General features: G+C 39.8%; 1 protein-coding gene across 1 annotated transcript in view; it reads left to right on the top strand.

Moving 5' to 3' along the window:
- Nucleotides 1-16,484, top strand: part of ints3 (integrator complex subunit 3) — a 29,375-nt gene extending 12,891 nt beyond the window's left edge. Inside the window, exons 11-29 of the mRNA XM_055220159.2 lie at nt 81-168; nt 326-405; nt 3,196-3,287; nt 3,396-3,502; nt 3,832-3,951; nt 5,594-5,723; nt 5,802-5,856; nt 5,940-6,043; nt 6,557-6,721; nt 7,192-7,345; nt 10,129-10,197; nt 10,292-10,367; nt 11,476-11,589; nt 11,676-11,724; nt 11,824-11,991; nt 12,258-12,358; nt 14,419-14,491; nt 15,350-15,503; nt 15,605-16,484. Of these exons, the coding sequence (XP_055076134.1) occupies nt 81-168; nt 326-405; nt 3,196-3,287; nt 3,396-3,502; nt 3,832-3,951; nt 5,594-5,723; nt 5,802-5,856; nt 5,940-6,043; nt 6,557-6,721; nt 7,192-7,345; nt 10,129-10,197; nt 10,292-10,367; nt 11,476-11,589; nt 11,676-11,724; nt 11,824-11,991; nt 12,258-12,358; nt 14,419-14,491; nt 15,350-15,503; nt 15,605-15,682 (1,977 nt within the window). The 3' untranslated portion in view covers nt 15,683-16,484. The remainder of the gene's footprint in view (nt 1-80; nt 169-325; nt 406-3,195; nt 3,288-3,395; nt 3,503-3,831; nt 3,952-5,593; nt 5,724-5,801; nt 5,857-5,939; nt 6,044-6,556; nt 6,722-7,191; nt 7,346-10,128; nt 10,198-10,291; nt 10,368-11,475; nt 11,590-11,675; nt 11,725-11,823; nt 11,992-12,257; nt 12,359-14,418; nt 14,492-15,349; nt 15,504-15,604) is intronic.
- Nucleotides 16,485-21,401: the final 4,917 nt, after the last annotated feature.

Below are 21,401 nucleotides of genomic sequence, written 5' to 3'. Positions count from 1 at the left end.
TTTCACAGACCTGTTCGCATAAATGCTTTGTATATGAGTTTGCACCAGTGTTAAAGTTATGTCTTTCTCTTTCTCTCTAGTCTAATGTTGCCGCATCCAACGCCAAACTGGCTTTGTTTTACGACTGGCTCTTCTTCAACCCAGAGAAAGACAGCATCATGAACATTGGTACGAGAGACGCAAGGGTTTCAGATTTCATAAACTGGCACAAACCACATAGTTTGCCTTGATTCAGTCACATCTCACTGATGCTCCGTTTTATTTTTCATTTATTTATTTAGTTATTTAAAAAAAAAATATTCATGTTTTGTTTTACTTGTTTCAGAACCAGCCATTTTGGTAATGCATCACTCCATGAAGCCCCATCCTGCTATTACAGCAACACTGCTGGACTTCATGTGTCGGGTGAGAATCTCTCTCTTTCCATTTCTATCAACCAAATCTAACAGCTTGCTTATTTTATCCACATTAGATGGATAGTATGGCTGCAACAACTAATTGATAATATTCGATTATGAAATTTGTTGTCAAATGTTTTTTTAAGTGAGTTTTTTTTGGGGGGGGTCATAAAATAGTAATGAACTACAAACTGAGCATCTGTTTTAAGTTAAGGGGAAATCAAGGTTTTTATTATTGTAACAACACATGTATATCACTGTCATTATATATCTTGTTTATGTTGTTAATAACAAAGTTTAAGATTAAAATAAGTTTATTAATCTGTGGCAAACTTTCCTCATCCACACATCTTTAAAGATTACAATGCAATACGTTTTGTTTATTTACAATTTGCCATTTAAAGATGTTTTACTACTTAAACGCTGCACAATCTTTTTTAATATTTTAATTAAAATATATTATATTAGTAAAATTCTATAGTAATGTGTGGCTTTTACACTTTTAAAAGTACACTTTTACACGTGAATACCCTAATTTAGTGCCTTATTTAGCTATAATAAGTGAAAAATCTAATTGAGTAAATATTTAAATGTTTATCCTATTAGTCGATTAATCGGAAAAATAATCGCCTGTTTGATTATGAAAATAATCGTTAGTTGGAGCCCTAATGGATAGTAGGGGTGTAATAATACATCTATATGGATCGATACATCGATTTTATTGCTAACGATCCGATGCATCGATGGCACACGTAAAAAATCTATTTGAAGTACCTTAATTTTGACTCTCCACGTCCTCATTCCTTGACGTAACGTCCATTTACGCATTTCCGCCAAAGAGGGCATTTTTGTTTATTTACTTCTACTCGCTATATTTTTTTATATTATACTACCTTAGTGATTGTCACTATTGCACATTTTGGCAGAAAATACTAAAAGACTTTGACTGTTGCCATCATAAGCTGTCCCTCATTATTAATTTTTCTTTATTAAAAAAAGTGTATTTTTATTCGTTTGTTGTTCCAATTGGGACCGAGATTGTGCCATTTTCAAAGATTTTAATTAAATGTTCATGTTATATTTTGGTTGCATTTGTAAGTAAAAATGTTACTGCTTAAAGGGATAGTTCGGCCAAGGATGATGTTAAGCCCACGATTTGCTCGCCCACAAGCTGTCCGGGTTGCATGTGTCCATCGTTCTTCAGACAAACACATTTTCGGATGTTTTGGAGAATGATTTGGATCTTTCGGTTGATTGAATGTGGTGTTGCGGGGTCCAGCCATAGTCCACGACCATAAAGACCAAAAAATGTGCGTCCATCCTACACAAAACAAACCCACACGGCTCCAGGATGACAAACAAAGGTCTTCTGGGGGTGGTCCGTGCGGTGTTGTGGTGGAAAATCCATATTTAAAGTTTGATTGGCGTAATTGACTGCCTTCCGGTAGCTCCGCCATCTTAGACTCATCCGCATTCAGGATGAGCGCTTACGCAGCGTACAGGTTTCTCTGCTGCTGCTCCGAATTTGTCATACGTCACTAAGAAAAGTGCGTACACTACGCCAATACTCTCTCCTGAGTCTAAGATGGCGGCGCTACCGGAAGGTAGTTAATTACGTTAATAACATTTTAAATATGGATATTTCTACAACAACACCGCACGCATTACCCTCAGAAGACCTTTGTTTATCATCCTGGAGCCGTTTGGATTTAATTTGTGAAGGATGGACGGACTTTTTTTGGACTTGGGGGTCGTGGACTGTGGCTGGACCCCGTAACATTACATTTATTCAACTGAAAGATCTAAAATATTTTCTAAAATATCCGAAAATGTGTTTGTCTGAAAAACGATGGACATATGCAACTTGGACAGCTTGGGGGTGAGTAAATCATGGGTTTAATATCGTTTTTGGCCGAACTATCCCTTTAACGAGGCACATAGCATAAAAATATCGATAAATTAACCGGATTGAATCGTAATCGCATCGAGGAAGAGTTTGATGTATCGTCAAAAACTGCATTGCTGGAGGAGAAAATCGATTTTGTATCGAATCGTAATAAACTGTCCGATTTACACCCCTAATGGATAGTACTGGCATAAATAAATACAATTCCAATTAATGAAAATGCATATAATTTTTTTTTAATACAACACAATTAAAATCAACAACTAAATTTGGGCTTTTATGCGGTCTTATAAAATGTATTTTTGTGCACAGATTATCTCTACAAGTTATAGTAAGGAAGCAAATATTCATAATATTTACTTAAAATAAATTTAAGAGCAATAACTTTTCTGCTTCTGAGATAATAGCTGTGTCCCAAATAACGCACTTAAAATATGCACCCTGTAAACTGTTAAGTGTATGAATTTTAGAAGAGTAGTATAGTCCCAAATTCTTTCAGTGGTACTGTGGTACTGTTATCTTGTATTTCCCAACATAACCGCAGTCACCACCAGACTAAAATGAAACATGTCCCCAACTGACTTTTACTTTCAGGGTGTCTGATAGCCCTGTTACGTAAGCAAAACTGCGACCATTGAGCATTAATTCAGTTGAATGAGTGCGTTATCCGGGTACTTAAGGTGTACTTTTTTTTTGTGGAATTTTCAATGTGCACACACTGTTTATACTACAAAATGGTGTAGAATAGTGCATACGTATGCGATTTGGGACACACCTGATGTATAAAATGAAGTGTGACCCACTGAGTGCTCCGTTTCACATTATAAAAAATAAACATGCTTTTTCATGTTGTTAAATTTAACTTTTACCCTTCATCTCATTCTAATCTAGATCATCCCGAATTTTTTTCCACCTCTTGAGGTTCAAGTGCGGCAGGGTGTCTTTAACTCTCTCAACTTCATCATGGAAAAGAGAGTCCTGGCGTGAGTTTCTCATGCAGACACTAAATTAAAAGTGTGTGTGTGTGTCCCTGCTGATTCTGATGTGATGTCTAGACAATAACCTCCTGTATGTCTCTCTTTCTCTCTCAGTCACCTAGCACCACTGTTTGACAACCCTAAACTGGACCGCGAGCTGCGGTCCATGCTGAGAGAACGCTTCCCAGAGTTCTGCAGTTCCCCGTCCCCACCCACAGAAGGTCAATGCTCCGCCCCGTTGTGTTTAATAGCCAATCACATCAAAGGCTGCACCCCAGTTTACTTTCTTTTCATGCTCATTCTTAAATAGAGTAAAAATAGTAGATCAGAAGTGCTAGTACGGTATACAATTTTTGTTTTTTTAAGGTGTTGAATTAAAGGTATTGATCCAAATGCATATACCCAGACAGTACACAACAGGGTGTATTAAGATGATGCAGTTTTTTTATAGTGTGTAAATTGGGATGCAGCCTAAATATAAAGTTGATGTTATGTATTGAAATCCTGTCTGACATGTTTTGACATTGGACACTTGCTGTCTCTTATGTAGTAAAAATGGAGGAATCTGTTCCATTGGAGATGGACAATCATGTGCTTGATAAGGAGGATGGTTGCTACGACAACACAGATGCTACCTTCAGTGATGATGAGGAGGAGTTAAACAATAAGGGTAGGATGCTTGCAATGGTGTGTTAGAATCATAAATTAAGGACTCATTTTTAAAAAAAAAATGTAGATCAGTGCTGCTGACCCAGATTGCAGCTCATGTCATTATGGCTCTGTTTACACCTGGTAGTAAGATGCGTTTTGGTTGATCGGATCACAAGTGGATGAGAGAGACACATTTCCGTTTACACCTGGGGCCTCATGTATAAAGCATGCGTACGCACAAAACAGGGCTGGAAACGTGCGTACGCCAGTTCCCACGCAAAGGTTGTGATTTATAAAAAAACAAACTTGATGGGAGAATGGGCTTGCAGGGTGGGATATTAGGATGATTCATGTACACACACTTGCAGGTGATCTGTGATTTATAAAGGGAACATTGCTTTGTTTTATAAGTCTTCATAATTTTTGGTGTATGCCATTTTTGGCTTTTGTGCGTACGTAGACTTTTAGTAAGAATCCCACGCACAGTTTTATACATGAGGCCCCTGGTGTTTTAATTTGTCTCTTGTGTCCACTTTCCTGATTACTTCGAGGGTATGGTCTATTGGCGGATCGTTAAAACTAGGGGTGGAACGGTACACAGAAGTCACGGTTCGCTTCGTACCTCGGTTCAGAGGTCACGGTTCGGTTAAATTACGGTACAATGGAGGGAAAAGCAAAACAAAAATGCAGAATTTTTTTAGTACTTAAGATATTCTTAAAAACATAGGTGTCCTTATCAGTGTTATTGTGAGATGTTGTGAATATGAACTGAAATGCATTTAACATACTATCTCGTATAACAAAAATGTATAAACTTGTACTCATCTTTCATACAAAGATGGGTTTCAAATGCATTACAAGTTACCTGAATACATTTTTAAATTACATTTTAGCACATTTATTTAATATTAATGTACTAAAGAACAAAAATAAATGTAGGCTTGTAGCATGCAGTAATAGGTGTGTACGACTTCATGACGCGCTGCAAGAAACGACAAGTGGATGACGTCAGAGTAACGCGAGAGCGATTTGAAATCAGCCTCCTCCGCAACATTGGCGCTGCGTAAAGTTGAGTACATTTAAAAAACTGAAAGCAGCTGAACTCGACAGAACTCCTACTTCTCAGCCTGAGAAATACAAGGTGTGGCGTGTGAGCTGACTGAAATGCGTGTGACTTCCACTCACATACCCAACAACTGCTGAAAACGCCGACACACAGTCCTCGTCTTTTCCACCACTCTCTTGCCTGTACTACTGTAACTGACTGGAAAAGTGAAGTTTTGCCAAACTTGCGATCTTAAAGAAGCCGGTTGATCCTCACCATTTGCCATGCTCGCTGACGCTGCTATCTCACTCACTCACTCACTCACTAGACCGTCAACCTGACAAAAAACTGCAGAGTGTCAGAGAATGTAGACGGGCTCTGATAGAGCGCATACATAGGCGGAGCTCGGCTGCATCGGCACCAACCAGAGCTTCAGAGCTAAAGCGTTTATGAGGGTCGAAAACGGTGATGTAGTGTAGATGAAAGGCGTAAACGTAGCAAAAGTAATGCGTTTTAAAGGATAAACGCATTAATGTAAACATAGCCTTAAACTCCCCTTAATACCAGGTGTAAACAGCCCCTGTGTCATTATATAGACTGTCGCTTTTGTCCCAAGGTAAAAAGCGTGAGTTCAGGTTCCACCAGCTGAAGGAGACCTACATTGAGGAACCTGCTGACATCACACCTTTTGTGGACCAATTAGATGAGGCACTTAAAGAGCGGGTTTTACAGCTCCAGAAAGGGAGGTGCGTTTGGGCTCGCATTATTAGTGAATAAGTTGAATTATTATTTGAACTCCACATATCTCACTTATCTCTTCTTAGTGACACCGAGACTCATTGCGAGGTCATGCAGGAAATAGTGGACCTTATTTTAGAGGTGAGATTAGCTCAGGTAATATTCGATCTAAGGTTTAAAAACAGCTGATGTCACACATGTTTTGGGAATTCTTTGTTTATCAGGAGGATTTCGACTCGGAGCAGATGTCCACGCTAGCTTCCTGTCTGGCTGAGCTGTTTAAGGGTCACTTCAGAGGGGATGTGTTGCCCGAGGAGATCACAGAAGAGTAAGAATGAATTGTATCTCAATCCCATTACCCCTTTCTCCTCTTTTTTTTTTTTTTTTTAAAGAGACTGTAAGTAGGATTTTAAGTGTTTTATTAATCAAAATCAATGTCTTTATTCATAAAAATGTCCTCGTTGGTGTCAAATAACCTCTTCAAAAAGCTTCTCTTTCTTCTCTTTACTTACATTGAACGGGTAAGTCCAAGGGGGCATCCATGTCGTTCCGCCGTATTGATAAATTATAATAGCAGAGAGGGACAAAAAGCACTAGCCTACCAACACGTTTCCACACACATTTTCATTCAGAACTCGTGAACCAGTTGCAACGGACAAGGAGATCAGCGATTACATAACGGCTACCGTAGTTGCAACACGCATTTGGAAAGGCGAGGGCGCTAGAGAGCACTGTTCGTTTGAATGCAAAATACAATTTCACCACTAGATGGGGGTAAATCCTACTTATTGCCCTTTTAAGGCCTGTAATAAGACCTATTTTTTTCTGGGTGTTTTTCCAGGTCACTGGAGGAGTCCGTCTGTAAGCCGGTGTGTCTCATCTTCAGGAACTTATGTCAGATGCAGGAAGATAACAGCGGTTTCTCTGTTCTGCTGGATCTGCTCGCTGAGCTCTATCAGAAACAACCCAAAATCGGTTATCACCTTCTCTACTACCTCAAAGCCAGGTAAACAGTGTTTCATCCACAATTTTGTTTCCTTGTACCAGACACAATGTGATAAATCCTGTCCCGCTCATGTTTACCCATGTTCTTCTGTCCACTAGCAACTCTTAATCATAAACATTTTGTTGCTAACTAGGTTTGTATGTTTATTGTGTCGTCCCAGTGTTTCATCATCCTGCTCAACATCACTCCAATTTCATTTACATTTAAATTCACATTTATGCATTTGGCAGACGCTTTTATCCAAAGCGACTTACAAGGTATATCACTTTTTTTTATCAGTATGTGTGTTCCTTGGTGGGTTCAAACCCATGACCTTTTGCGCTGTTGATGCAATGCTCTACCACTGAGTTATACAGGAGATCAACATTTGCTTTGTTTCTGAAAATGTAATGCCTGTTATTATAAGCTTTGAAAGTTTGTTTTTCCTAAAAGGCTCTAGTTTTCATAACTATATTTTATTATCTGTGCAGTAAAGCAGCAGCGGGGAAGATGAGTCTGTACGAGTCGTTCGCTCAGGCTACGGCTCTGGGCGACCTGCACACGTGTCTGATGATGGACATGAAGGCCTGTCAGGAGGATGACGTGAGGCTGCTGTGCTACCTCACACCGTCCATCTATTCAGAGGTGACATACACACACATCTTATACTTTCAGTGATATACTATCCTACTGACTATGTCATACCAGAGACATTATATGGCAGGTGCAGACTCTTCTGATGGATATAAATGGGAAAGCTAAATATGGTTTCCTGCCTTACAGAGGCGATCACCTGATTGTTTAATCTAGAACAAACATGGGCATTAGTTGGACCTCTTAGAAAGATGTGTAATATCAGCTTTTTGTGTAATATTAGCTTTTATTTCTAATCGATAATTTGTTGGAAAACTCTCAAGTACTAGATTTAGAGAGTAAACCAAATGCATGTGTTTTAAAGTATTTGGATTTGTATTTTTGTTAAGCGTATATAGATAGATGTAGCTTAATTTTAGTTTACTAAAAACAGACTATACTTAGGGCTTTAAGCTGAATGCACACCGCCAGTGATTTTGTCACTGTGTGTTGCTCGTCTCTTACAAATGAGGTTGTTAGGAGGAATTCCTAATTCTGGTTGTCCTAGTAACAGTTATAAGCAAACAAGTACCCTGCGGTAACTTACGAGAGTCAAGTAACGTAAACTCCACTGCTTCACTCCCATTAGAAGGTGTTCCCGAAAGTCCCTCATCATTTGCATAAAGTTAAATCGTTCGCAACCTTAAAGGTGTAGCGGAAGATTTTCCCGAATTGTAGAAAAGAACCGCCCTCTCCGCTTTTAAAAAAAATGCAATTGTGCAACACTCTACCTGTTCCAAGAGGGAACGCCTATTAAAGGGATAGTTCGGCCAAAAACGATATTAAACCCATGATTTACTCACCCCCAAGCTGTCCAAGTTGCATATGTCCATCGTTTTTCAGACAAACACATTTTCGGATATTTTAGAAAATATTTTAGATCTTTCTGTTGATTAAATGTAATGTTATGGGGTCCAGCCATAGTCCACGACCTTCAAGTCCAAAAAAAGTGCGTCCATCCTTCACAAATTAAATCCAAACGGCTCCAGGATGATAAACAAAGGTCTTCTGAGGGTAATCCGTGTGGTGTTGTTGTAGAAATATCCATATTTAAAACGTTATTAACGTAATTAACTACCTTCCGGTAGCGCCGCCATCTTAGACTCAGGAGAGAGTATTAGCGTAGTGTACGCACTTTTCTTAGTGACGTATGACAAATTCGGAGGGCGGGGGCACAAAGCAGCAGCAGAGAAACCTCTGTACGCTGCGTAAGCGCTCATCCTGAATGCGGATGATACTAAGATGGCGGCGGAAGGTAGTTAATTACGTTAATAAAGTTTTCTACAACAACACCGCACGGATTACCCTCAGAAGACCTTTGTTTATCATCCTGGAGCCGTTTGGATTTAATTTGTGAAGGATGGACGCACTTTTTTGGGACTTGAAGGTCGTGGACTATTGCTGGACCCCGTATCATTACATTTAATCAACAGAAAGATCTAAAATATTTTCTAAAATATCCGAAAATGTGTTTGTCTGAAAAACGATGGACATATGCAACTCGGACAGCTTGGGGGTGAGTAAATCATGGGTTTAATATCGTTTTTGGCCAAACTATCCCTTTAAACGCGTGCATGAAGGGATCGCACACCGGCCGCGCAGCTCAGCGTCGCAACGCGTCGAGTCGCATTTAGGACAACTCGGAAGTACCGTAAACCGGAAGTGCACATTAAATAGCGAGAGCTTCGTCAGATAGCATTTACTTCAAAATGCAAAATATACGTTAGCAGCCAATGTTAATCGTTAATGATTTGGGACAAATATTATGTTATTTAATGTTAAACTATGTGAGTGGCGCGACAGGGATTTGAGCAACTTCCTGAGTCTGGCGGCGCCGGTGTGCGTAGAAAACAATGTGTTCGTTTTTTGTTTTTTTTACGGTGCGGCGCTGAGCTGCGTGGCCGGTGTGCGATCCCCTTGAGGGAGCATGAACAAGCCTAGTTCTTCTCATGCACGCTCTGTTTATAAGTTGCTGTTGGCATGGCTCATACATCGGCATGTTTACCGTGTCTGCGCGGTTCGTGACTTGTGCCAGGGCTAACATCGCTAATCATAGCTTACATCAACTATTACTAGCAGTGATTTTAAATGGATTTCTCCAAATAGCATAACAAACGTTACCTGTCGAGTAGAAACTTCGCGTGGAAAGCCCAACCTGTGCTTTTGAACGCACGCCAGCGTGTGAAATGTTCTTCCAAAAACACTCTGGTCTTGTTTTTTTTTCTTTAGAGGCCTTTCTCTTCTTGTCATACAATTCGTAGACACTTTTTTTTCTCTTGTGACCCTCAGACATTTTGAAAAAGAATGCGAGTTCAGTGAATGATTGAAACCATAGCCCACATGTGATCCGCATGTCGATCTGCGCGGCGCCACATGGCCGTTTTGGAATGACTTATCGTGAGACATCTAGTCGCATAACATTACTTAATGGAAATCTGTCGTTTCGCATTATTATTATTTTTTGGTCGGCATTTAGAAGTCTTTAATGGAAATGCAACTGCTGACACCGGAAATCGGCACGCTTCCATTGGAATTAAAATGAAATTGCACTGATCTGCAGTTGCTAATCACCAGCGATGTGCACGCAGCTTTAGTTTAAAGTGTTTGTGTTTTTTTAGTAAATGTTTAGTTATATCACTTCAACATGACCAGGATGTTTTTGGGGTTTTCCATTTTAGTAGATAGGAGCTGTACTTATACAGCTATAGGAGCCCTGTAACATTCCCAGTGTATCCACCAAGTTAAAATCAGTGCTTAGTCATACTCTAAATACCATCTCTGTCTGTCCGGTACAGTTTCCAGATGAGACCCTGCGGAGCGGAGAGCTTCTGAACATGATCGTGGCTGTCATTGATTCTACACAGGTTTCTAATACATTGATTTTATCGATTTAAAGACTCGTAAAGGATAGTAAAATGTAATTTCACCTTTATTCTTCTCTTTCTCCTTCCCTCACAGCTTCAGGAGCTGATGTGTCATGTGATGATGGGCAATCTAGTGATGTTTCGCAAAGACTCTGTCCTCAACATTCTTAGTAAGTTAAAGGGGACATATTATAAAAATCAGACTTTTTTTCATGTTTAAGTGCTATAATTGGGTCTCCAGTGCTTTTATCAACCTAGAAAATGTGAAAAAGATCAACCCAGTAAATTAGTTTTGGTAAACCATTCTCTACAAGCACATGAAAAAATAGGTAATTGAAATTTGGCTCCCCTGTGATGTCAGAAGGGGATAATACCACCCCTTAATCTGCACTATCCAACCATGCCACTGCCATTTAGTGCAGAGATCAACTCTTTCAATTTGCATTTTAAAGGACACACCCAAAACTGCACATTTTTGTTCACACATACAAAGTGGCAATTTTAACATGCTATAATAAATTCTCTGTATGATATTTTAAGCTAGAAGTTCACATATGTGCTCTGGGGACACCAAAGGTTTATTTTACATCTTAAAGTCTCGTGAAATGTCCCCTTTAAAGCGAAATGTATCTGCATGTGGGGCACGATCCTCAGTGTTTAAAGGAACACGCCCACATTTTGGGAATTTAGCTTATTCACCGTATCCCCCAGAGTTAGATAAGTCCATACATACCTCTCTCATCTCCGTGCGTGCTGTAACTCTGTCTGACGCAGCCCCCGCTAGCTTAGCTTAGCACAAAGACTGGAAATGCATGGCTCCAGCTAGTATACCGCATGGGCGGAGTGATTTGCACAACTCTGACCGAACTCTCTGCTCCTCACCAGGGGCTTCTCGTGTGCTGCGCCCATGCGGCAGTGCTTCGTCTTCAGAGAATATAGTTCTCAGTATGTATACTGTTAAAAGATCGCTGTGTCTCATATCACCTTGTTATTTGTACACGGTTTGACTATACAAATCACAACACATAAATAGGAAAATGATCGCGTTATTTTGTCACTTATTGGGAGCAGTATACTAGCTGGAGCCATGCATTTCCAGTCTTTGTGCTAAGCTAAGCTAGCGGGGGCTGCGTCAGACAGAGTTACAGCACGCACGGAGATGAGAGAGGTATGTATGGACCTATCTAACTCTAGGGGAATACAGTGAATAAGCTAAAATCTCAAAATATGGGCGTGTTCCTTTAAACTCTCATCTTGTTTTCGCTATGTTTATTATAGTTCAGTCGTTGGACTGGGAGACGTTCGAGCAGTACAGCACATGGCAGCTATTCCTGGCACACAGTATCCCTCTTGAGACCATTATTCCAATTTTACAGCACCTCAAATACAAGGGTGAGCAAAAATGAACATACACATTCATACACTTGTACTCAAACTGGCTCACACATTTCCCATAATCCTCCTCTCTCTGTTCACAGAGCACCCAGAGGCTCTGTCCTGCTTGCTCCTGCAGTTACGCAGAGAAAAGTAAGTGCTTGTTTTGTATAGATGGTTTTCACTACGACCTCTGCCGTAGTTGATGAATATCTTATATACTAATGACATGAATATCGTTTTGTATTGAAGGCCCAGTGAGGAGATGGTAAAGATGGTTTTGAGCCGACCCTATCACCAAGAGGACCAGTTTACCACCAGCATCCTTCGCCACTGGGCTGCGAAACACGACGATCTGCTGGGAGAACACGTCAAAGCACTACTCATCAAGAACAACAACATGCCTCGCAAGCGACAGAGGTCATACATACTTCAGCTACATAAATTAAATCCTCTTAAGCCATAAAAGTAGTATATAAATACATAAAGTAGTATACATACAGGAGCTTTGGCCTAGCAGGTAGTATATGTGCTCCAAATATGAGCTGTGATGCTTATTTAGGCAGTGTAGGTATTTCCTGATCCCATTTCCCCCTACATTGCTTGTCATCCTATCTTTTTTGATTATTCATATCAATAAATTGGCAAAAGGAATAAACAATACTCCCAATTAATCTCTTTTGCAGTTTGAGAAGTTCAAGCAGTAAACTGGCTCAGCTGACCCTGGAGCAGATGCTGGAACATTTGGACAGCTTAAGACTCAACCTCAGCAATACCAAGAACAACTGTGAGTTCCTCTCCCGGTCACTGTTGTCAAAATGTCACTAAATATTTAGCAGTCTGGTTGTCCATTTCATTAGCTGCATGTCCATTATCCTTTAAAGCAACACTTAAGAGTTTTTGCTCTTTGCTCCCCCTACAGGTTAGAAGCGTAATTGCCCATTACCACTATCGTAAATATTGCCGCATAGCTGGCCCTGATTGGATTGTAGGTCTGCCGTAAAGCAAGTTTTTGTAGTTTTTACTCGAACTACAGGACCGCGACCCGACGGTTGGAAACTTCTTAAGTGCGGTTTTGGCCGATAGAGGGCTGCAAAGCGAATGTGAAAGTGCCGTTCACCCTGTTTCAAGTGGATGAACCACTGAAACTTTTTTGGAAACGTTATTTTAAGGTAAAATAAAAAAACTCTTTGGTGTTGCTTTAAATTGCGCAAATTGAATTGAAAATGCGCCCAATGGAAACGCAGCAATTTAGCATAAACTACCATATATCGCAAACCGTTTTTACACTCGGGTCAGGTGGTTTATCAGGCAATTCAAAAAGGAATATATCGCAAAACTTCAATGGAAACTGTATTTTTCGCATTTATACAATTCCGCTTCCAAATTCGATTCCACTTATTGATTCCAATTCCTAACGATTCTTGGTTTCAATTTCAAAGAGGTGAAAAGCAATAATAGTCAAGCCTTTATAGATCAAAAATATTTATTTTGTCCCATTACTTACAGTTGAACACAAAAAGGAGGCTACAAAAAACATTTTTAGGAGCTACAAACTTGGCTAGGCTAGCTACAAATTTTTTTAATAATTTGTAATAATTTTCCCTCGTAACGTAACACCTACCTAAATGATGGCGACTCAACAACAGAAAATGTATGCACACCTTTCACTATAAATGTTGTGATGGATCTGTCACACTCCTAGGCCTGTTGCGATAATGACTACCATATTTTTCTGTTTATAACTTGGCTGGTGCTGCGTCTTATAGTCAGGTGAGCCTTGTAAGTCAGTATGAATTGATTTTTACATTTATGAGGCAAGAGACAACATTACAGTCTACAGCCGTGAGAGTCCGCCATATGCTGCTTCTGTATTTATGTAATTCAATGGATTCAGTGATGTGGAATGACGAGTATGCGAACTTCACGCTAGTTGGCTTGTTCGATTAATTTAGCCTATTCAACCTTCCAGGTAAGTTCTGTATGCTATGCTTTATTGTTTAAATAACTGATAATATTACTTTAACATACAGACATCTATTCAGCCTGCTATTGTTTAGTTGAATAACTTGCCTTTCCAGATTAAATGTCTTTTCTTCAGCTTGGATTTTGTGAAAAAAATTCTAAATAAACGCGACGTATAGTCCACTGTGACTTTTATATATGTTATTTCATCTTAATGATGCATTTTTCAATGATGCGGCTTATCGCACAACAAGTAAACATGACCTCAGTAGTTGTTGTTGGTTTTTACGGTATATTGCCATGTGTGTTTGTTTGCATACAATTTAATGCCAATAGCATTTTTGTCGGTTACGATTGTCATTTCTATTTACTGTCTGTTTCGGAAGATTGGCACACGCAGGTCAGGGTCCACGTGTGCGTACACACTCACACACACACACACAAACCTAACTTCAATTCCCAACCCTATTTATAGGTCACCTGACGTTCGTAAAAGTCACATGATCATTCTTTAAATATTGCGCAGTATACTTGGTTGGAGGACAAGACTGAAGAGATGTGGTCGACTTCATCACAAGAACTGTCAAGCGCGTGACATCAAAATACCTCTCGACTGCTCTGTATGCTTTCTAGTCGCACGCGCGATATTTTGATGTCATGCGCATGACGGCCTGCGCGATACCGTATGAAGTCGAACACACTTGTCGCCATGGTTTTTGGAATTACTTGGTGAGACAACAAAATTAAGTGTACGCATATTGGTAATGGAAACGCTGTCATTTCGCATATAGTCATTTTTGGAGACATTCCGAAAATAGTGCAAATCTTTAATGTTATAATGTTTATATTAGTTCACACTAAGATCTTTTGTTGCCATGTCAGTTTTTTCCCAGACACCCATATTACAAGCTCTGCAGCATGTTCAGGCCAGCTGTGATGAGGCACACAAAATGAGGTATGTTGTTTTTAATAGTGCTTATTAAAGCCAACATTATGCTCATTGATCATATAAACAAAGTACATTGTAGCGCATAATTCATCCTGCACAGTTTGTGCAAAAAACATTAATAATATTGTGCAACTTTTTGAAAAAAAACAAACTTTTGAAGCTACCAACTAGCAATGCATTGTGTATGGTGTGTTTTGCAGGGCATGCCCACTCAGATTTCTTTGAGAAAATGTAAAAATATAAAGACATCACTAGAAGTTTAAAGGGACACTCCACTTTTTTTGAAAATATGTCATTTTTCAGTTTTCCAGAGTTAAACATTTAATTCTTACCATTTTGGAATCCATTCAGCCGATCTCCGGGTCTGGCGCTAGCACTTTTAGCATAGCCCAGCACAATCCACTGAATCTGATTAGACCATTAGCATCGCGCTAAAAAATAACCAAAGAGTTTTGATATTTTTCCTATTTAAAACTTGACTTCTGTCGGTCTTAGTACACGATGTAACTACAGAAGAGTCAAGTTTTGAATGGGAAAAATGTAGAAACTCTTTGGTTATTTTTTGGTGCGGTGTTAATGGTCTAATCAGATTCAATGTATTATGCTAAGCTATGCTAAAAGTGCTAGCCCCAGACCCAGAAATCAGCTGAATGGATTTCAAAACGGTAAGAATCAAATGTTTAACTCTAGGTGTGCTGAAAAATGAGCATATTTTCAAAAAAGTGGAGTGTCCTTTTAAGAAATTGTAAGACTTTTACAAATGTTGATATTTTTGGGAAAAAATGTAATTGCAAAATTGTGAATTGAATTTTTTGAAATGCTTTATTTCTGACTAATTGTATCCTGTCTTTCTTTTTCTGGCAGGTTCAGCGATCTTTTCTCACTGGCTGAAGAGTACGAGGATTCCTCCAAACCTATCAAATCTCGCCGCAAAGCCCCGGCGACCTCGCCACGATCCCGCAAGGGCGCGGCTCCACAACCCTGCAATGATGAGGAGAGCGCATCCAGCACCGCTTCGGTAAATCCACAATAACGACATGACCTTTTGATTGTAACATCATAACAATGGCATGTACTGTTGTCATCTGCTTTAATTGGTCTTTGTTGATTCCTCTCCAGGAGGAAGAGGACTCCAAACCCAAAGCACCCAAGAGGAAACGGAAAGGCTCGTCCGCAGTTGGTTCTGACAGTGATTGAGAGAACGAACTCCGGTCTCCACGCCAACCACACCCCAGCATCCGGCCCCCTCTGCGATTGTGACGTCACTGGAGACTACCTGCCAATCATCTACCTGCCACTCGAGGGCAGCTTGCCCAGACATACTCTCTACTATTGTAGGGGCAGAACTATGGACTCAAACGAGCCTGAGAGACAAGCCCCTTCGATTGTCTAACCACTGGACTCTTGGACTATTTACAGCCTGAGAGTTTGGTAACGTGCAAGGATGGACGCAGTGGGGGCGGCCAAGCCTGGAAAAACTAGATCCAGACCGGCATAGATTGACAGACGTGCATACAAGACAGACTGCCTTAAAGTGTAGGGTTACTCAATACCCCATAAAAACAAAAACAAACTAATGACAGCGAACCAAAATTATAGATTGCAATGTGAAATACATGAATCTTAAACCGGTTAAAGATTTTACTGCATTTGGAAGCTCATTTTGGAATTGAAGAATCAAATCAGGAATGTCACTTTCAAGCCTTTTATCTTTTCATGTTTCCCCTTTCCATTATAAATAAAGATTGACGCTCTGTCCTGTTTGAATGCTGTGGCTCTTCAGAATGGCACCTGGGACTTTACAGAGGGAAAAAACTTTCCGTCTCCTAATTTTTATCTCATGATTTCAATGCACAAAGTTGCAGAAAGTGGGACTGTACAGATGATGGACTCGACTTGTTGGACTTTTTAAAAAATTCTTTCTACTGACTTATTTTCATAAGAACAGATTGTAACTATGTTAAAGGACTATGATATTAATAAAAAATGCTGGAAAAAGTTTGCTTCGTTTCCCTAATGTCTTCCAGTTACTCAATTTTCACATAAACCTGACACGCTCCTGCACTTTTTTGGGATATTCTGATTAATGTTTTGCACCACAGCAAAAGAAATGCAGTCTGAACAGTACGTGACAAAGACCATAAATGGACCATGATGGTATATTGTAGGGCTGGGTGATATTGACCAAAATTCATATCTTGGTCATTTGCCTATGAATGACGATGTACAGTAAATATCTTTGGATTTTACATGCAAGTCAAAGCCTCACAATCACCTTTACCAAAACAGTGTATGATCAAAATTAAATCTAAGACATTCCTTCATGTTGGAAAATATACAGCTGCACAACATGCAAGATGGTTGGAAAGCTTTCGTCTACCAGAGCTTCTGTTGCGAAGGAGACCATACCGATATACAGTTGAAAGAAAAAGTATGTGAACCCTTTGGGTTTACTTGGATTTCTTCATAAATTGGTCATAAAATGTGTTCTGATCTTCATCTAAGTCACAACAATAGAGAAATACAGTCTGCTTAAACTAATACCACACAAATATTATACGTTTTCATGTTTTTATTGAACACAACATGTAAACATTCATAGTGCAGGATGGAAAAAGTATGTGAACCTTTGGGTTTAATAACTGGTTGACCCTCCTTTGGCAGCAATAAACTCAACCAAACGTTTCCTATAGTTGCAGATCAGACCTGCACAACGGTCAGGAGAAATTTTGGGCCATTCCTCTTTACAAAAGTGTTTCAGTTCAGCAATATTCTTGGGATGTCTTGTGTGAATCGCTCTCTTGAGGTCATGCCACAGCATCTCAATCGGGTTGAGGTCAGGACTCTGACTGGGACACTCCAGAAGGCGTATTTTCTTCTGTTGAAGCCATTCTGTTGTTGATTTACTTCTATGCTTTGGGTCGTTGTCCAGTTGCGTCGTCCATCCTCTGTTAAGCTTCAGTTGGCGGACAGATGGTCTTAAGCTTTCATGCAAAATGTCTTGATAAACTTTGGAATTCATTTTTCCATTGATGACAGTAATCCGTCCAGGGCCTGAGGCAGCAAAGCAGCCCCAAACCATGATGCCCCCTCCACCATATTTCACAGTTGGGATGAGGTTTTGATGTTGGTGTGTTGTGCCTTTTGTTCTCCACACATAGCGTTGTCTGTTCTTTACAAACAACTCAATTTTGGTTTCATCTGTCCACAGAATGTTTTGCCAGTAGTGCTGTGGAACATCCAGGTGCTCTTTTGCAAACTTCAAACGTGCTGCAATGTTTTTTTGGACAGCAGTGGCTTCCTCTGTGGTGTCCTCCCATGAACTTCATTCTTGTTTAATGTTTTCCTTATTGTAGATTTGTCAACAAAAATGTTAGCATGTGCCAGAGATTTCTGTAAGTCTTTAGCTGACACTCTAGGATTCTTCTTCACCTCATTGAGCATTCTGCGCTGTGCTCTTGCAGTCATCTTTACAGGATGACCACGCCTAGAGAGTGTAGCAACAGTGCTGAACTTTCTCCATTTGTAGACAATTTGTCTTATCGTGGACACATGGACATCAAGGCTTTTAGATATACTTTTGTAGCCCTTTTCAGCTTTATGTAAGTCAACAATTCTTGATCGCAGGTCTTCTGAGAGCTCTTTTGTGCGAGGCATGGTTCACATCAGACAATGCTTCTTCAGAACAGCATACTCAAACTGGTGTGTGTTTTTTATTGGACAGGGCAGCTTTAATCAACACATCCAATCTCATCACATTGATTGGACCCCAGGTTGGCTGACCCCTTGCTCCAATTAGCTCTTGGAGAAGTCATTAGCCTAGGCTTTCACATACTTTTTCCACCCTGCACTATGAATGTTTACATGTTGTGTTCAATAAAAACATGAAAACGTTTAATGCTTGTGCGGTATTAGTTTAAGCAGACTGTATTTCTCTATTGTTGTGACTTAGATGAAGATCAGAACACATTTTATGACCAATTTATGAAGAAATCCAAGTAAGCCCAAAGGGTTCACATACTTTTTTTTCAACTGTAGATGGTATTGTCTAATCACTTATCCCGCTGGAGGGAAAACAGATTTATTGTCGTTGCTAACTGCAGTGTAAATTGATTTATCAAGTAACTCTTTGTAATTCCTTTCATGGAAAAGGATATTGGCTTGAAAGATTTGCAAACTGAATTTGCGTGGTTACTGAAGTCAAGAGTTTCATTGTAATAGTATTTAAATAATTTTGTGTCGAGGTGTAGTTGGTTAATGTATAGGTCAGTGGTACTCAACATTTTTTACTTCAAGGCCCCCTATGCCCAAAACAGTATTTGAAGGCCCCCCTCTCTATTTCTACCCAATAGAATATTCTAGAGCAGTGCTTCCCAATCCTGGTCCTCGAGGACCCTCTCCCAAAACGTTTTAGATGTCTTCTTATTTAACACTCATCAGCTTGACATGTTTACCATTTTGGAAGGAGGCTGATTAGTCAAATCAGGTGTTTTCAATAAGGAAACATCTAAAACGTTTTGGAAAGGGGTCCTTGAGGACCAGGATAAGGAAGCACTGGGCGTTCTCAATGTCAAGGAAGGATCCTCGGAAGACAGAATTTCAAGGACGCTACGTCATCGACATCCGTCGAAGGACTGTTCCAATGTCGAGGATCCTAGGAATTTCAACCAAGGACTGAGTCCTTTTTTCGAAAAATATCCCATATACAGGAAAGGATGCAAATGTGTATCCTTTCGCGCTCTCATGCGCACAGCAATGAAAGCACACCTTTTTACTGACGTAATGACGTGCACTTGCTAGCCTGTTCCATTTACGTGTTCTCCGAATGCTAAAAAGGAGCCTCGTCTAGCCTCTAAAGGAAGTGACTTGGAAAGACCAGTCCTACCAAGGAAGTATCCTTGACATTGAGAAACACCCCTGTTCTAGAGCTTCATTCTGAGAAAAAATTGTGCCAAATAGCACTTAAAGTGGTTCACTGGCTCATAACCATAGGGGAACCATTTTAGTGCTAAACATCACTTATATAGCCAATATTGGCTGTTTCTCAATGTCAAGGATACTTCCTTGACAGGACTAGTCCTTACAAGTCACTTCCTTCAGAGGCTAGGCGAGGGTCCTCTTAAGCATTCGGAGAACACGTTAAATGGAACAGGCTAGCAAGTGCACGTCATAGCGTCAATGAAAGGTGTGCTTTCGGTGCCGCGCGCATAGGATTGAGGCTGATTTCAGCGCGCAAAGGATACACATATGCATCCTTTCCTGTATATAGAATATTTCTCGAGCGAAGGACTCAGTCCTTGGCTGAAATTCCGAGGATCCTCGACAGACGTCGATGACGTAGCATTCTCGAAATTCTGGCTTCCGAGGATCCTTTCTTGACATTGAGAAACAGCTAGAGTGCTATAGTCGTGCTTAAGCACCACTTAATAAGGTTCCTCATAGGTGCTATTTAGCGCTAAAAAAAAATTTTCTATGATAACGAGTACTATATAGCAACTATGATGAGCTTTTTTTGAGTGTTGACATGAAATGTATATTCATTACAAAAATAACCAAACAATAAGAAATATAAAGGTTTTTGGTTGTTTTATCTTATTTTAATGCTTTTTTTTTGGAATTACAATGGAATACAATGGGTACTGTCAACAGACCATCATTTATCAAAATGTCTTCTTCATTTATCCCAATACTTCCATAATATTGGTTTTCCGACTATGGAAGTCATCAGCTGTGCGCTTAGCATCATTTATCAAAATATTTTCTTCATCAAAATAAAAAAACTCATACAGATTTTTAACAACATGAGGATGGTAAATGATAATAGAATTTTTATTTTGGGGTTAACTATCCCTTTAAAGCCAGCCCCTGGTTGAGAAAAAATGCTATAGATACTGCACAAAACCAGTTCTTCAACTACCATGGCAATTTTGCCCTTCTGTCATTTATCTGGTTTATTCTACATAGTGGCAGTTACCTAAACAGGGTTTAACCCTAGTCCCAAACTAAAATGCATGTTAGGGCTGTAATAAGTGAAAACAGCTTGCATTGACATCTCTTAACATATATCAGTGCCATTGCTTTGCCTCAAGATGTACATCAGTAATGTTTCTTGTAAGGTATGCTTGCAAAAACTACTTAGATTTTCTTATAAAACTATGGCCTAGTCCTGGATTAATCTAAACAGATGTCTCCACTTAATGTTCTTTTAATTTTACATTGTAGATTAAAGTTGGAAGATATAAAAAAAAGTGTGACACCTAACTTACAAATAAAATGCATACATTTGCCTTTAATTAAAACACATTTTATTATTGTTTTCGAACAAAAATGTACAAAGGACAGTCTACTCAAACACTGCGATGTGTCAATCGATTTTATAGTTTAAGTTCCATAGGAGTATTTCTCCTTTTGGGAGTAAGAGTCTTCAGGACAGTCAGTGGTTTGTTCAGGAACAACTCCAGGCCCTCTCTTTTGGACATCCGAGGTGAATGGTTGTCACTTGGGCCCTCTTGAGATGTTTTGGCAGAGCTGTATTTGATGGTTGGTGTTGCAGATGGTGAAATCTCAGCATCCACAGCTGCTCTCTTGTCTGCACAGCGTCCCCGTTTGTGAAATAATGACTCTCTGCGGCTGACATTGGGACTGGCTGCTAAGGTCCGAAAGCCGTATGGTGTGGTCACCTTTCCAACATGTTCCAAAGACATGGCAGCACGCGTTGAAGGGTCAGACAAGTCTTCTGGGGCAGCTTTTTGCAGACGTTTCTTCTTAGGAGTAAAGCGAAGTTTGGCAGAAATATACGGTGACCCAATAGACGGCAGACGTCTTGGAGATCGTTTCTTTGGACTTTCTGGAGATATCAGCTTTTCTGTGTCTTCCTCGTTGTTAAGGAGTTGAAAGCTCATGCGGGGAGACAGTG

Source organism: Misgurnus anguillicaudatus, chromosome 20, assembly GCF_027580225.2.
Source record: "Misgurnus anguillicaudatus chromosome 20, ASM2758022v2, whole genome shotgun sequence".
NCBI lineage: Eukaryota > Metazoa > Chordata > Actinopteri > Cypriniformes > Cobitidae > Misgurnus > Misgurnus anguillicaudatus.
The sequence above is the reverse complement of the archived record's forward strand: the minus strand, read 5'-3'. Positions and strand labels throughout refer to the sequence as shown.